The sequence below is a fragment of the Tachypleus tridentatus genome, chromosome 11, assembly GCF_004210375.1.
Source record: "Tachypleus tridentatus isolate NWPU-2018 chromosome 11, ASM421037v1, whole genome shotgun sequence".
Taxonomy (NCBI): Eukaryota; Metazoa; Arthropoda; class Merostomata; order Xiphosura; family Limulidae; genus Tachypleus; species Tachypleus tridentatus.
In genome coordinates, this window is record NC_134835.1 from 76,698,430 (window position 1) to 76,712,576 (window position 14,147).

Below are 14,147 nucleotides of genomic sequence, written 5' to 3' on the forward strand. Positions count from 1 at the left end.
TTTCCTAACAAACAAAAAAAATGTTAAAGTGATCCAAATTTTTCTACCCATGTCCTGATAAAGATAAAAAAAAACTTTCAAAATCCCTTACACACAATGAGCTGTGTTAAATAAATTACAAATATTAAATATACCAAAATAAAAGAATATGAAAATTCTAAAAAAATTGTTTTCACATTCTTTAAACATGTTAAAAAGTTCAGATAAATGAAGTGATTAAAATCCTAACTCTCAATAGTTTGGCAGCAATGAAAGAAACTTGTGCATTAGTTTTAATATACAAAGAAGCAAACTATATGAACCTTCGTATTCCACTTGCTTTACTGGAAACAGAAGTGTGAAAGAAGTTTGTGAAGGAATGTCATAAAAAGGTACAGTACGAAAGTTAGGACTGTCAGAGTGCTGGATACAAGATCCAAATTCATCCATTATATACCACAAAGGAGAAGCACTTTCAGCTTCCTGCAAGATAAAAAACATACTTGTACAAAGAGAACTCATCAATGAATAAGACATTTTAATTCTGTGTACAAATGTGTTCAGAACAAATATTGTAAAAATAGTAAAAAATTAATTAACTAAATCTCAGACAAGACCAGAAACAATTCAGTCAAGGAAAAAAATACATGCAAAACTCTTGATTTTGGAAGAAAATATTTAATATATTTTAATTCACACACACACACACACACTAAGCATAAATGTTTACCATTTGATATATTTTTAGAGAATATAAGCATCAAAATGCATAAAAATGATTATATTGTTGTGAAATATATTTTCAATGTTTTAAATCAGATATTTACTATAGAGCACATGCTGTTATAATTTGGAAAATTTGTATTGTGAGTAGATGCTGAGCGAGGTATAAATGACTAAAATAAAGCAGTGACACAATGAATAATAAAGCAGAAGTTAATGAGTATTCAATAGGTAATTCAATTTATTACTAGTAGTGAGAATTATTGCATCTATTAGCAAGAAAATTATGTAAGTATAATTATTTGCAAATTACATAAACTATTAGTCTTAATGTGGTGTACATACTGACCTTTACAATAACACACACTACAAGTAACACAAATTACTTTAGGTAATAAGGGACGATGCAAACACAATACATGTTCTTGTACTTTTAAAAACATTTTCAAGCAATGTATTCTTAGCAAGTTCAATATTTATTCAATGGAAAATGTACATCAAACACTAAGAGCAATATTATTTTTATGTTTAAATTTTTATAGTTTGACATTTTCAGATCACCATAACATATCAAGTTACCATCTAGCCTGTACAACTTACACATTAAATTAGTACAACTTCATTTCAAGGGTTTTCTCAATAAAATATAATGCCAAATGTAATATCCACTTACAGAAGTCTTAAGAAAAATATAAAACTAATTATTAAAAATATTTATCTACATAAATAAATTTTCTTTAAAACTAAATTTTTTTTTTTACTACTAAAGATATTTTTTTATGACTGATGTACAGCCCCTTCCCACTGGTGGTTCAAGGGTAAGTCTGCAGGCTTATAATGCTAAAAATTAAGTTTCTATATTCACACTGGCATTGCACAAACCTATTGTCTGTATTCATGCTTAATTTAACGACAAACAAACAAACTGACCTTTTCTACAATTTTTATACAAAAGGATAGTGTTATCTTGGCCTTGAAATGACCTCAGTTGAAGCCATGTGTGATGTGTGAACTAAGCATTGGTTGAAAGAGACACTCTGATGTTAAACGTTTAAATTCCAATTAAACAAGTATTGCAGGTGAACATTTTACAAGAAATGTGAGTATTTATCAGCAACATATTAAAACTGCTAATGATACATTAACAAAATATACAATTATTGTTGCTTACTATGTTTGTCCCTCCAAAGCTGTATGACTGGTTGTACCTGCAAGCAAATATATGGTCAGGTGAACAAATTATAAATAGGTGCATTAACTTTAAGAAATAGTTTGCAACTCTACAATAAATGTTTAACAGTTTGTATGCACAAAACTATACATTTTGTTTTTCATCTGATAAATATTAACTACCTAAACCTTCACATAACTTTATTATGCATTTTCAAAGTATAATTTCAACTAAATATTGACAGTGAAAAATATACATGAGCAAGTGATTGATGTTTGTGGAACTGGAGAGAAAGTATAAGAGAATCTTTATTGACTCTCACTATCACTAAGTGTTTGTGAAATCACCTGGTGGTTAATAAAATGTTTTATTGACAGTGAAAAATATACATGAGCAAGTGATTGATATGTTTGTGGAACTGGAGAGAAAGTATAAGAGAATCTTTATTGACTCTCACTATCACTAAGTGTTTGTGAAATCACCTGGTGGTTAATAAAATGTTTTAAAGACTCGTGTCATAGCAAGATAATTAAATAAAAGCATATTTCTAAATATAATTATTTTTTATAGTTAAACTAAGAGTACAATGTGAAAGTTAATCATAACTTCCAGTTATAAAGCCTTATACACAAATCAGTTAACTGTTACCTCCACATGTTATTCAAAATACTAGTGATCATTTCTTCTTGAGATTTTCCTTCAATATCAATCTCCATCAAAGCAAGCATTCTTTCCAACAGCCCAGGAATTTCGGCTAAATGTTGATAAGCCACACTGATACTGTATGTCCAGGCATGGTCAATCAAGTAGATGCTGATGTAAGAACACAAGGATGGGTAAAATGACATCACAAATTTTGAGAAATTAAAAGTTCAGTGCCATGTCATAGAGCAAACAAATTATATTTTCATCCACATGAAAATGTTGATACTAATGAACTGATGCATTACACTCAATATATATAACATAATAAATCTCAGAATATTTCACTACTCTAAAATAAAAACGATCAATTATTAATGAGCAGTAGCCTTTAGAAACTAATAAGTTTAAAAATAAATTGGCACACAGTTCATGCCTCCAACTTTTCTTTGACATTTCTTAAATATATGAAGTTATTGTTGATATGAAACCAAAAATAAAAAAATGCTTAATGCCTCAAGTTAAAAATATCATGAAATATTGATAATTTCTGAACTAAACAAAATCAAATATCAAGAATGATGTACATGTATATAATTATAGGGGATACATTTTAATGAAGTTACTAGTTAGAACCTTATTGTTTTAAGAATTCTAAGTCAATCATACAAGGCTTTTTTTTTTCAGTAAGTTAACTCCACCTCAAAGTTCTTGAAATAAAATCAGGCCCTTTGCAACAAAAAGTTCTTCATTAGATACAGAAAATTATGATATCAAAAATTAATACTTTTCTCTCAGAAAATCACTCATACTTACTGTTGTGGATCCAGTGGATCAACACCTTCTTTTCTAATTACAATAACTTTCCACAGAGGAAGATGACATCTGTCAGTACTTTCATCTTTTATGTTCAAGTTATCACCATCATGCTTGTTCTCTTCTTCATTGTTTTTGAAGTTCACTTCTTCAGATTCATCATCACTGTACTCAAACTAACAAAAGTTGAGTACCTAATTTTCTTTATCATAGATAATAATGTTTTAAAAACTAAACAATGTTTTCTGTGTACACAAAAATCAAAAGTTATGACTGAAGAATTCCATACTGTTACAAATACAAAATTGACATAAAACCATGAATTTAAACATTTATAGTACTCTCCACTACACTGATTTCCAATGAAATAAATAGGTACGACCCACTAAACTAAGGACCAAACAAAAGCTTTAGTGTGGAGTACAGAAGACATACACACGACGTTATGCACTGGGCCAACTGTTTATTCCACCATATTGGACCTAAAAGGAACTGGTTACATAGTTAGAACTGACTTGTGTAATAATGCCAGTTGTTTGTGTTGCTGTTTCCTTTCCTGTGTAATGAGAGGTACTGAGAATCAGGTTACTGAAAAACTGTGCCTCCATTTGTCAACATCACTAATGAATTTGCATCTAAATTTGTGCTCATTACCAGGGAAATAGAACACAAGTCCATCATAGCCATTCCAAACTAGTGACCCTTTTCCTTTTACTAATATTTAAATGGTTCACCTAAACCCTTTGTCCAAGTGCCATATGCAAAGTCTTCCTACAGAATGTAGGAATGATACAATGTTAGAATTGAGAAACTGGTCAGGTTTACATTCAAAATGGTAAATAAAACTTTCAGTGATGTGACTGCATGTCCTATGTAACTGTCTTCTTCCCTGACTCTGACCAAATTAGTTACAAAGAAACAGATGGTATTAAATGTACAATCAATATCTTTTATTTTACTAAATAGTAACAAAGAAAAAAGTACAGGAAAGTGTTTGGAAGTAGAGAGAGAAAGTATAAGAGAACTTGCAAATATCTAGCACAGAACTTAAAATGTTTAAGAAAAATTCAATTAACACACCATTTTCATCAACTTAACATTAAACTATATCAATGGTTCTTCACTTTAGTAACAAAAAAGTAGGTACATTTTTGGAGATAATAATTTAACCTGTCCCTCAGAAACCAAAAGATGTCTTCACACTACAAATTGTTTAATATTACAAACAAGTTCAATCCAGAAACTCCCAAAGGTGGTGGTTTTGGAACTACCTTTTTTTTTTTTTTGAGACAACTTCAAGACAAGTTTTTATTTGTTAATTTATAAATTATTAAGTGAAATACAGCATCTTCAAGTTGCCATATTAGCTAATTAAGGTCTATCAGTGGGAGTAAATTCAGTATATTACAATAAAGACACATCCTCAACAACATTAATTAAGCAATATCAACCTTTTACGCTTCTGCTATCACTTGTGATTTAGTAAGAATGGTTAAAGCATCATGACAGTCAATAGTAAGATGAACAGCAGGAATACTTTGAATGTAGCTACAGACATAATATTGTACTCAGCTTGTTGCACAGTATCTACCAAAGTGATTTTAAACAGTTCCTGGATACCTCTGCATGTCATTTAGAGACTTCCATGCTTCTCATGTTTGGTTATTAAACTCATGATGAGCTGATGTATTTCAGTCCCTTAAAACTTCAAATCACATTTTATAGCTGCAACATTAACAGTGTAGAAAATGGCTTCTTTTCAGCCAACAAAAAAGTTAAAAATTTTCAATTCAAATTTTAAAATCTAGATTGTGTAGTTTGTTTTTCCAACAAAAATGTCACCAAATGACTTGTGAAGAGCCTGTTGAATAGTATATTGGCTTAATCTTATGTGGACTGTGTCTACAAATTATTGAATTTAGTATTAAACTATGGAGTTTTCAAACTGCTGTTCCAACAACCTCTTGACAAACTCCACAATTATCAACATGATAGATACATTCAAATAAATGTGAACTGTAAATGTACAATTTGATGTATTAGAATATCTTGATGGACTAATTTATCACTGTAAAACATTACAGTATAATTATTATATTAAATATTATCAAACTCATATTTTAAAAATGTATTACCTTGATCATGCTGAATGTTTCCCCAGCATCCATGATCTATACAAAATAATCAACAAAACACTGGTTACAAGCATAGAACACACTTGTGTCCAATAAGAGGGTTATTATATTTTGATATATTTCATTGATACATTTCATTCAAGATTTGAAATCTTTGTTTCTCAACAAAAGAAATTTGAATCACAAATAGAGTTAATATCTGAATTTTCATCAAAAACATGATTTTATGAATATATGATTTATATACAATGAAAGTTGAGCCAAATATATTTATATTTGCCTATGACTATGTTGCTTATGATACAACTGTTTCCTTAATGTATGTTCAGCAATTCCTGTTGGCATGTATTCTTATCTATAGAAAAAGAACTGAAGTTTTCCATATTTCTCATATGAAAAATGTGATGCTTTTGGTTTGCAAGTAAATCACTATTAACTTCCTAGTTAGAATTCTTATTGTGTTAAGAGCACATTAATATTAAAAATAATCTTACATAATATATTAATCCTAATTTTTCATAAACCCTGTATTTAGTACATACACAAGATGTTAACACTTTCCAACACTGAACATGTATTTCCAATAGATATCCACATCTCCCCACATCTAGCTTTCCAAATTTAGTGCTGCTCTATTCTTTTGCTCACCACCAGCCTTGAGGCTCCCATCCAACCAGTAATATTACTGCACAGTTGCATGTAAATGAAAATGCAATAACCTTCCTCTAATAGGAGAGCAACACACTGCCTCCTAATGCAGCTGCCTCTCAATACTAATTGCTCAATTATCACTACAGAATTACATAAGAAAAGATGAACTGAAAGTGTGAAGAAAGGATGAGTATTTATGGCAAATACATTTTCAATGTTGGTAAACATTAACTTCCAATAAGATATATAACCTCTTCACATCTGCTGAGAATACAATGTTCAAACAGTGGAAAGACTAGTGTAAAATTTTATCTAAATAAGATCCCTTTGGGAAGTATCCAAAGAAAACCCATGGAGTGTGACAATATAAGAGCACACTGGTGAGAGACAACAGGTTTTCAGAAGTATTCCATATTTTGTGTGGCTATGAAGCTTTGGATCATACATCACAGGTCAACTCCAGTCCAAATCCAGGTAGCACTGGGAATTCAACTTCTGGGTAGCTGAAGAAGCAGAGTCCCTACCATCTAAATCTCAGCATCAATTAAAAGTAACAGGAAAGTAACATTCATCCTGCAACTGTGTAAGGACTTGTACTGGCTTATCATGAACCAATCCAACACCACACCATTCAAGAACTAGACTTTTAGGTAGTGGTAAAATGGGAGAAATTTAGGCAGAGGGGATGAACTATACAATATAGAACACTACAAACCTGCTATCTACTAAGTGGACTTGTTGACATTCAGAAAGCATCCTGCAAGGTACACCACTTCAGCAACTATGAACTGATGAGTGAAAAGGGCTCTGATGCTCTTCTAGAAGAAAAAAATGGGGAATGAAAGCACAAGAAGTTGAAAGGAATGCATCATCATAAAACAGTGCAACAGATGACATAAAAGAAAATCTTATTTTAAAAATCAGGGCCACATCAGGTTTTAAACTAGGCATGGACAATGGGAATGAATCCTCCTGCCTGCTTTACTCATGCTATTCCATGAGTGGGTAGAGTCTGAATCAGGCCTTATTTATAAAAATGCATCACTATATACTTTTTATGTTTAAACTTTACAAACATACAGACTGGACTTATTTGACTATATCTCTCATTATGTTTGTCCAACTTGTCTTACTCGAATTAAATTTTGAATGTGTATTTATAAATGGGTCAACTAAATCCTAGAATTTTCTGTATACAAGAAGATATTATGATATAATAATACTTGAGAAAAACTTAGAATACTTTCTTATAAAACTTATATTTCACAATAAACTCTCTTCAAAGAAAACTTTACAGTATTTGTTTTACTGTATACAAAAACTATTTTCGATGATAACTTCAAAACAGAAGCTGTAGTTCTAAAGGTACATTGCCAGTCTCAGGATTCTTGCACTGTCAGTTTTGCACCTCTGGATGCATGCAAGTGGCTGATGGTTCATTTGGATGATGAAATCCTTTCCATGAAGGTAGTTTTATAATTTCAGGATGGCAAGTATAAAGCCTAGACACTTTCATTCAATCACAGAGTAGCAGTTCTCACTACTCAACAGCTTTTACTAACATACATTAAGGGAAACAGTCCATCTTCATGTTCTTGCAGAAATATTGCTCCATTTCCAACATCTGATGCATCAGCTTGAACAATGAATGGTTTGTTAAAGTCTGTCATTCTCAGAATTGAATTTCCAAATTTGTTTTAGACTTTTGTAATACCATCTGCTGTGGTTGTTCCCACTTCACCTTGTTGGGTTGGCCACCACTTACTCAGGCCAGTCAGTGGTGCAGCAAATTCAAAATAGTTTAAGATAAACTTTCTGTAGTATCCTGCTAACCCCAGGAAGGGTCTGACTTGTTGCTTTGTCATTGGAGCTGGTGCATCTTACATAAGGGTTAGCTTTTTCATGACTATCTGTCAGTCATCTGGCTTATGTCCAACAAAGTCCAGCACAAAATACTTAATACAGCACACAGATGGTTTGATTGTCAGACCTGCCATCTTCACTCATTCAAACAGCTCACTGAGTTTTTTTATGTGGTCTTCCCATCTGCCTCTGTAGATCAGAATGTCATCCACATGATACTCAATGTTTCTGGTTTTGTGCAACATCTTCCTTTTCATATGTTGAATGTCTGGTGATTTGACCCAAATGTCATCCTCTTAAACTGATAGTGTACATTTCATATCACAAAAACTGTCTTCTCTTTAGAATCTGTTTCCATTGGAACCTACCAAAAACCTTCACTGAGGTCAATCTTTATATAGAGCTTAGCCCTGTTTAGACAAACTTTCCATGAGATCCAGCTTTCAGAAAACTATACAAAAGCAATTTGAGCTGTACCTCTTCTTCACAATTACCACTGATGAACAATTGGCTGAATTTCAAGGTTCAATTATTCTTTCTTTTAACATTCCCTTGACTTCTTGCTTGATCAGGTTTTTCATCATACAGTGCATCTTGTAGGACTTTGCTATGAGTGAATCTCTAATCATGTTTTCAATCTTGTGTTGCACAAAGTTTGATTTTCCTGATCCATTTATAAAGACAACTATGTACTGGCACAATAGATTTGTAGCTATTTTCTTCTGCTTCCACTGCAGAATGAGTTTATTGTTGTTTGTGGGTAGTAAAATTAAGATTTTATGTCCAACACTGAAACATCAATCCTTGGCCTTCTTGCCACAGAAGTCCTTCTGACTGTCTTAAGCTGCACACAAACTCTCCTGAGCCAGATGACAAGTCTCCTCCAATCAGTGTGGTATGTGCTTCTCTCTTCTGACTCTTCTTATCTTGTCCACAGTTCTTTCAATACCTCCATGTGACTTCATAATGTTCTTCTATAGAGTAAGCTGAAGAGTGAAAATCCTATAGTTACTTTTGAGACTTCTCAGTAAGCAAATAATACTTCCTGCAGGCACCTGTTCCACTCATGTGGTCTCTCATAGCACATCTTCAGCATGTCCCTTAAAACTCCATTTACTCTCACTAATTCCCATCACATCTGGGGGTTATTATGGGTAGCAAACAGCTATCCAAAGCTGATGAGTCCAGACACCTCTTGCATCAGTTCTGATGTACACTGGATCTCTATCACTCAAGACTTCTGAGAAGTCTACTATGCTGAACACTTCCAAGATGGCTTCTGCTACTCCCTTCATCTCTAACTTCAGCAGTGTCATAGTTTTGGGATACTGCATTGCATAGTCAACTACTTTCAGCATGTGCCAGTTCCCCTTTTCAGATACAGGTGTTAGTAGTCCAATCAAGCCTACAGCTACTCTGCCAAATGGCTCTTCTATGAGAGCCATCTAATCCAGTGGTACCCTGGTCACCTTTCCTCTAGGTACTGTCCTTTCTTTGACAGGTATCACATGGCCTACAAAATCTAGTCATATCTTCAATAACCCCTGGTGAATGGCAGTTGTTTCTAATTCTATCTGCTTTCTTCTTCACTCCCAGATGTCCTCTCACAATTAACTCATGAACCAGCTTCATCATGTGAGTCTGATATACTGTTTGTACCATGATCTGTTTAATTTTCACAGTAGAACCACCCTTACAGATCATGTACAGCACTCCTTTCTATCCCTCTACTTTGTATGTCTCTCCCTCTTGGTCTTATACTTAATTTTCTGCAGTGGAAAAGTCTTTCTTCTATGCTTTCTTCAGTTCCTATAGATCTACATTTAGGATGCTACCCTTTGATACTTGCAGTGCCCCAATATCTTGCTTGCTTTTCTTCTCCTAGTCGTGGCTGCAGATACCTCATCAGTCTTCTTTCTGTCTGCCAACATCTACTGAGAGATATTTTGCTAATTACCAAGTCACAGATGAATGCTTTCATACAGATAGCCTCAAGATATCCAACACTGTATGAAGCTTCCATATTTATTCATGCTTTGGAAAACTTTCTCACTGTCCCACCAATAAGCATGTACAGATGTACCTAGCCTGTCATCTGACCATTGGATAGTAGACTGGTTCTCATACTACTTTCACTTTCTTGTCTCTGACATAGCCTTCACCTGCTGGCACGTTGTGGTTCACTAGTACTTCTCAATATTTGTCACATGCTCCAATCACCACTGGTACTTATTATATATTTAAAAATGCCTGGTATTGGTAGAGAAGGCAATAGTTGGTTGGTTGGTTGATTTAGTGTTTTATGGCACAAAGTACCTAGGCTATCTGCAACAAACATCTGGTAAAAAGTTAAAAGTAAATGTAGTAAAATTCATAAAAGGAAATTAAGGTAAAACAAAACAAAGTTTAAAACAAAAAATATAAATAGCATAAAACCAATGTTTACATCTAGTCTACAACATTAAGAGAAAAACTACAGTAATACAAGTTGTAAAGGGCTTTCTTTAGCATAACTGTAATAAGCATAACTCGCCAGGAAGACTAACAGGTAAGTACAAAAACCACCATCAGTCACCTGAAGTTGGCCTTTCCAGTCCTGGTTCCGAGTTATTTGACATTATGCTCATTTTCAAAAAGGATAGTAATAAAAAGTTTTAAAAGACGTGGAGCAAAATTATAATAATAACTCGCCAGGATGACTAATAGATAGTTCAAACAGCAGCATTAGTCACTTGGCCTTTCCGAAGGCACTAGTAGAGGAGCGAACAACGTTTCGACCTTCTTCGGTCATCGATGACCAAAGAAGTTTGAAACATTGTTCACTCCTCTACTAGTGCCTTCTCTACTCATACCAGCCATTTTAAAATATATAATTTTCTCTGCAAGTGGGTTTTCTCATCATCACAAATCACTACTGGCACTGTTGATCCATTTACTAACTAAAGCTAATCATCAATTATGTACTGTTTAATCACAGTGGTAGCAATTCTTTCTTGTGGTGAAGCTAGTAAGTTATTTTCATTCTGTTTCTTCTGATAGAAATAAGTAACAGTTACTATTTTCTTGTTTCTTGTCAGCACTATCTTTGTGTGTAGTTTCAGCTGCTCTATGTTGAAAATTATGCTCCTGCTTGTTGGTGATAGACTGGCACTCATTTGTGCTGTGCCCTATTTTATAATAAGCATAGCATCTCTTTTCCCTTTTGTCTGTTGACTTCTTATCACCTTTGGTAGCATTTTGTTTTTGGTTTCAACTTTGACTGGTTATTCTTATACTTCCCAGTTAAACTCCATTCCACAAGCTTCTGTATACTGTCCCAATAACTTGGTCATCTTTTCCATATCTTCCCATGCCTTCTCCTTTAGAAACAGTGATATGTCAGTGGAGCACGAGATCATGAACTCTTTACATATTAGTACATCTGCCAGTCCTTCTAAACTATCTTCACACTTAGTCATGTCAGATCATCTTGTGAAGTATCACTCTAGGCATGCCACAAACAAGAATAAAGTTTCTCCAGTGTTAGATTTGACTTCTCTGAACTTCCAACAAAAGCCTTCCTCACTAAGTTCACACCACTTCATGCAAATCGGCTTGCATGCAATATTACATGATTAGGTGGGAGCCTCAAAGAAGGCAGTGAGTGAAAAGGTTCACACATTGAGAACAGCACTAAATCAAGAAACCTGGATGTGAGTGGGAATGACATACTGCATTGGAAACCTTTCAGTAAAACTACACCACAAACCAATAACTTACTTAGTTTTAAATACTATCAGTTGTATAAATGTGATTTATGTTATTAAAAAATACTGAACTGAGAATTTTAAACCCTTAAAATGTTATTTCTGTTCCCTGTTTAGTACTTTCAGGAGTAGCAAGATTATTATCACTTCATACACAAGGTTTTGTTAATATACTGATTTTGGAGAACTATGTTAAGATTTGTCTCATTGTAGACAGATCAACAATACTTCAGAAATGGTAAAAAAAAAAAGTGTGAACTGTGAAGAGAAGCTTGAACAATAACACATTACAGTAAAATGTAGAACAACAGTTTGTTTCTGATATTGAAGGTGTATAGGTAGTTGAATTAAGTAGTTTGGACTGGTAGATAACTTAAATATTAAAGATAATGAAAATTAACTGTCAAATACAAATCTGATATTTTCTTTGACACAATTATTTTTATTCCATAAACATTAATAAAAGCTATAAAAAAAAAACCAAGCAGTGAGTCTCCTGGTATGTCCATGCTAGCCATAACCTCTGAACAAAAAAGAAGGAAACACTAGCACTGTGAAGAAGGAATATAATGTTAGGTTTCACCAATTCAAAATGTACAAGATCTTTGTCTATGGTGTAAAATAGAATGTCGATTTATTTTCACAAGTTTTAGCTTTGCAGTAAAAATTTTCTTGCAATCCTGAATAATACTCTTTTGGGATCTCATTCTAACTACTAGGTTATATTAAATACTGAAATATACTAGATATACTTCAAGGCCAATAGAAATTAACCTAATTTAAAAGCCAGAAATAATTTTATTCCAGTTTAAATGTTTATGTGTTGATATCAAAATTTAACAGGAAATCTCTTTCAATACTGGTATTGCACATTTGTATACACAAGTATATATACCAGTAACCATAAGTGCAAGTTAACTGAATTATATTAACATTATGTGCTATGAATGGCTAAGTGTGCATTTAATTTTCTTTTTTGTATGTGTGATTCTCCTTATTTATAAGAATAAACAAACTAAAATAATCCATGGTATCATACATGTACAACATAGTGTATGGACAACCAGACTGTAATTCAAGGCTGTTCTTTTATGCATACCTACCACTGATAAAAATATACAAATATTTATCCTTCATCATTCATGACTGCTAATAATAATTAATTCCTTGAAGCAATCAATCTGTTGGTAACATAAAACTGTCTTCACTTGTACCTAGTTTATCTTTTCAAAATCTTAAACCTGTGTCCTCTCATCCTGTTGTCTTCCATATGCAGCACAAATATATTAGAAGCCTTTATCATGTAGATCTCATTCACAATATTTAAAATATTAACCCATGCTTTGCTTCTTTGTAAGATTTTATGGAAAACTAAAATAGCTGTCCTTAATTTTTAACTGAATAATTAGAAGGAAGTTAACTAATAAACACTACTCATTGCCAACTCTTGTCAGACTGGATAGTAGGATTGGACTCTTTCTTATAATGTACCAACAGTTTGCTAAAACCTTCATTTCTACAATCCAGCAAGCTAAGCATGGTCATATTCAGCACTAGCTTTGTTTGGAAAACCTTAAAAACTCAAGAAAACTTCACAAGCATATATGTGATGCAAAACACTTACTTCGAATATTTTATGGTTTGGTTTGTCTATATCACTTTATAATGTTCTTCAGACACTGAATATGTTGTAAATTTTACAAAATTTGTAATGGGGAAACAACATGATCAGTCATTTTTAATTGCGGGCAATATCCCAGTACAAACTGAAATATGCATATTCATCAGTATTTCAAATTCCTGGCTTTGAATTATTATTAATATTATTATTCATAAAGGTTATAGGGGTGTTTAACGAGATTCCCACTGTCCCTATCTATTATCTAGCGAAACCACAGACAAGAACGGGCTTGGAGAAATCAGCGGGGAATTAATAGTATGATCTTGCAGTGCAGAATTCAAAAGTTTCTCTCTCTCTCTCTCTTGCTTCGTTTTAAATATAAAACTTACGGTATATTCATAGCGTTTGCATCTTACCTCCTATATCAATAAAAAAAATTATTTTAAACTTAGTTACGATCAGCCTTTTAATAAAAATTGTTAAACGAAAACTTATATAATATTTTTAACACTAAAAAGAAAATATGATCAAACTTACTCCCTTACAAAGTTTGTCATACAAGGTTTTCCAAAAATGTCTTGGAACACCAGACAACTCGAGTTGAGCTTGATGTCTTAATAGAAATGTTGACAAATTATTAATGCCATCAACCACGTGCTGCTTACTACCCGCCATTGTGACATTCATTCTCCAAATTTTTTTGTTAACTGAGACTTCCAATTTCGTTTGAACCTTTCCAGCAATTTACCACCGAAACTATTAAACTTTATCTCCTTTCCGAAGGGACATCTAGCGGTTAA

General features: G+C 32.9%; 1 protein-coding gene across 2 annotated transcripts in view; it reads right to left on the minus strand.

Annotated features, from left to right (window-relative positions):
- The window catches only part of TTLL12 (Tubulin tyrosine ligase-like 12), a 36,718-nt gene extending 22,571 nt beyond the window's left edge, over window positions 1-14,147 (minus strand). The window contains exons 1-7 of one of the 2 annotated variants that reach the window (XM_076468073.1): window positions 13,885-13,921; window positions 6,833-6,935; window positions 5,467-5,502; window positions 3,332-3,507; window positions 2,522-2,686; window positions 1,874-1,910; window positions 303-462 (exon numbers count right to left, since the gene is read on the minus strand). In XM_076468073.1, coding sequence (XP_076324188.1) covers window positions 303-462; window positions 1,874-1,910; window positions 2,522-2,686; window positions 3,332-3,507; window positions 5,467-5,499 — 571 coding nt within the window. In that variant the 5' untranslated portion in view covers window positions 5,500-5,502; window positions 6,833-6,935; window positions 13,885-13,921. Of the gene's footprint in view, window positions 1-302; window positions 463-1,873; window positions 1,911-2,521; window positions 2,687-3,331; window positions 3,508-5,466; window positions 5,503-6,832; window positions 6,936-13,884 lie in introns of both variants that reach the window. The other variant, XM_076468072.1, reaches the window with a different exon arrangement.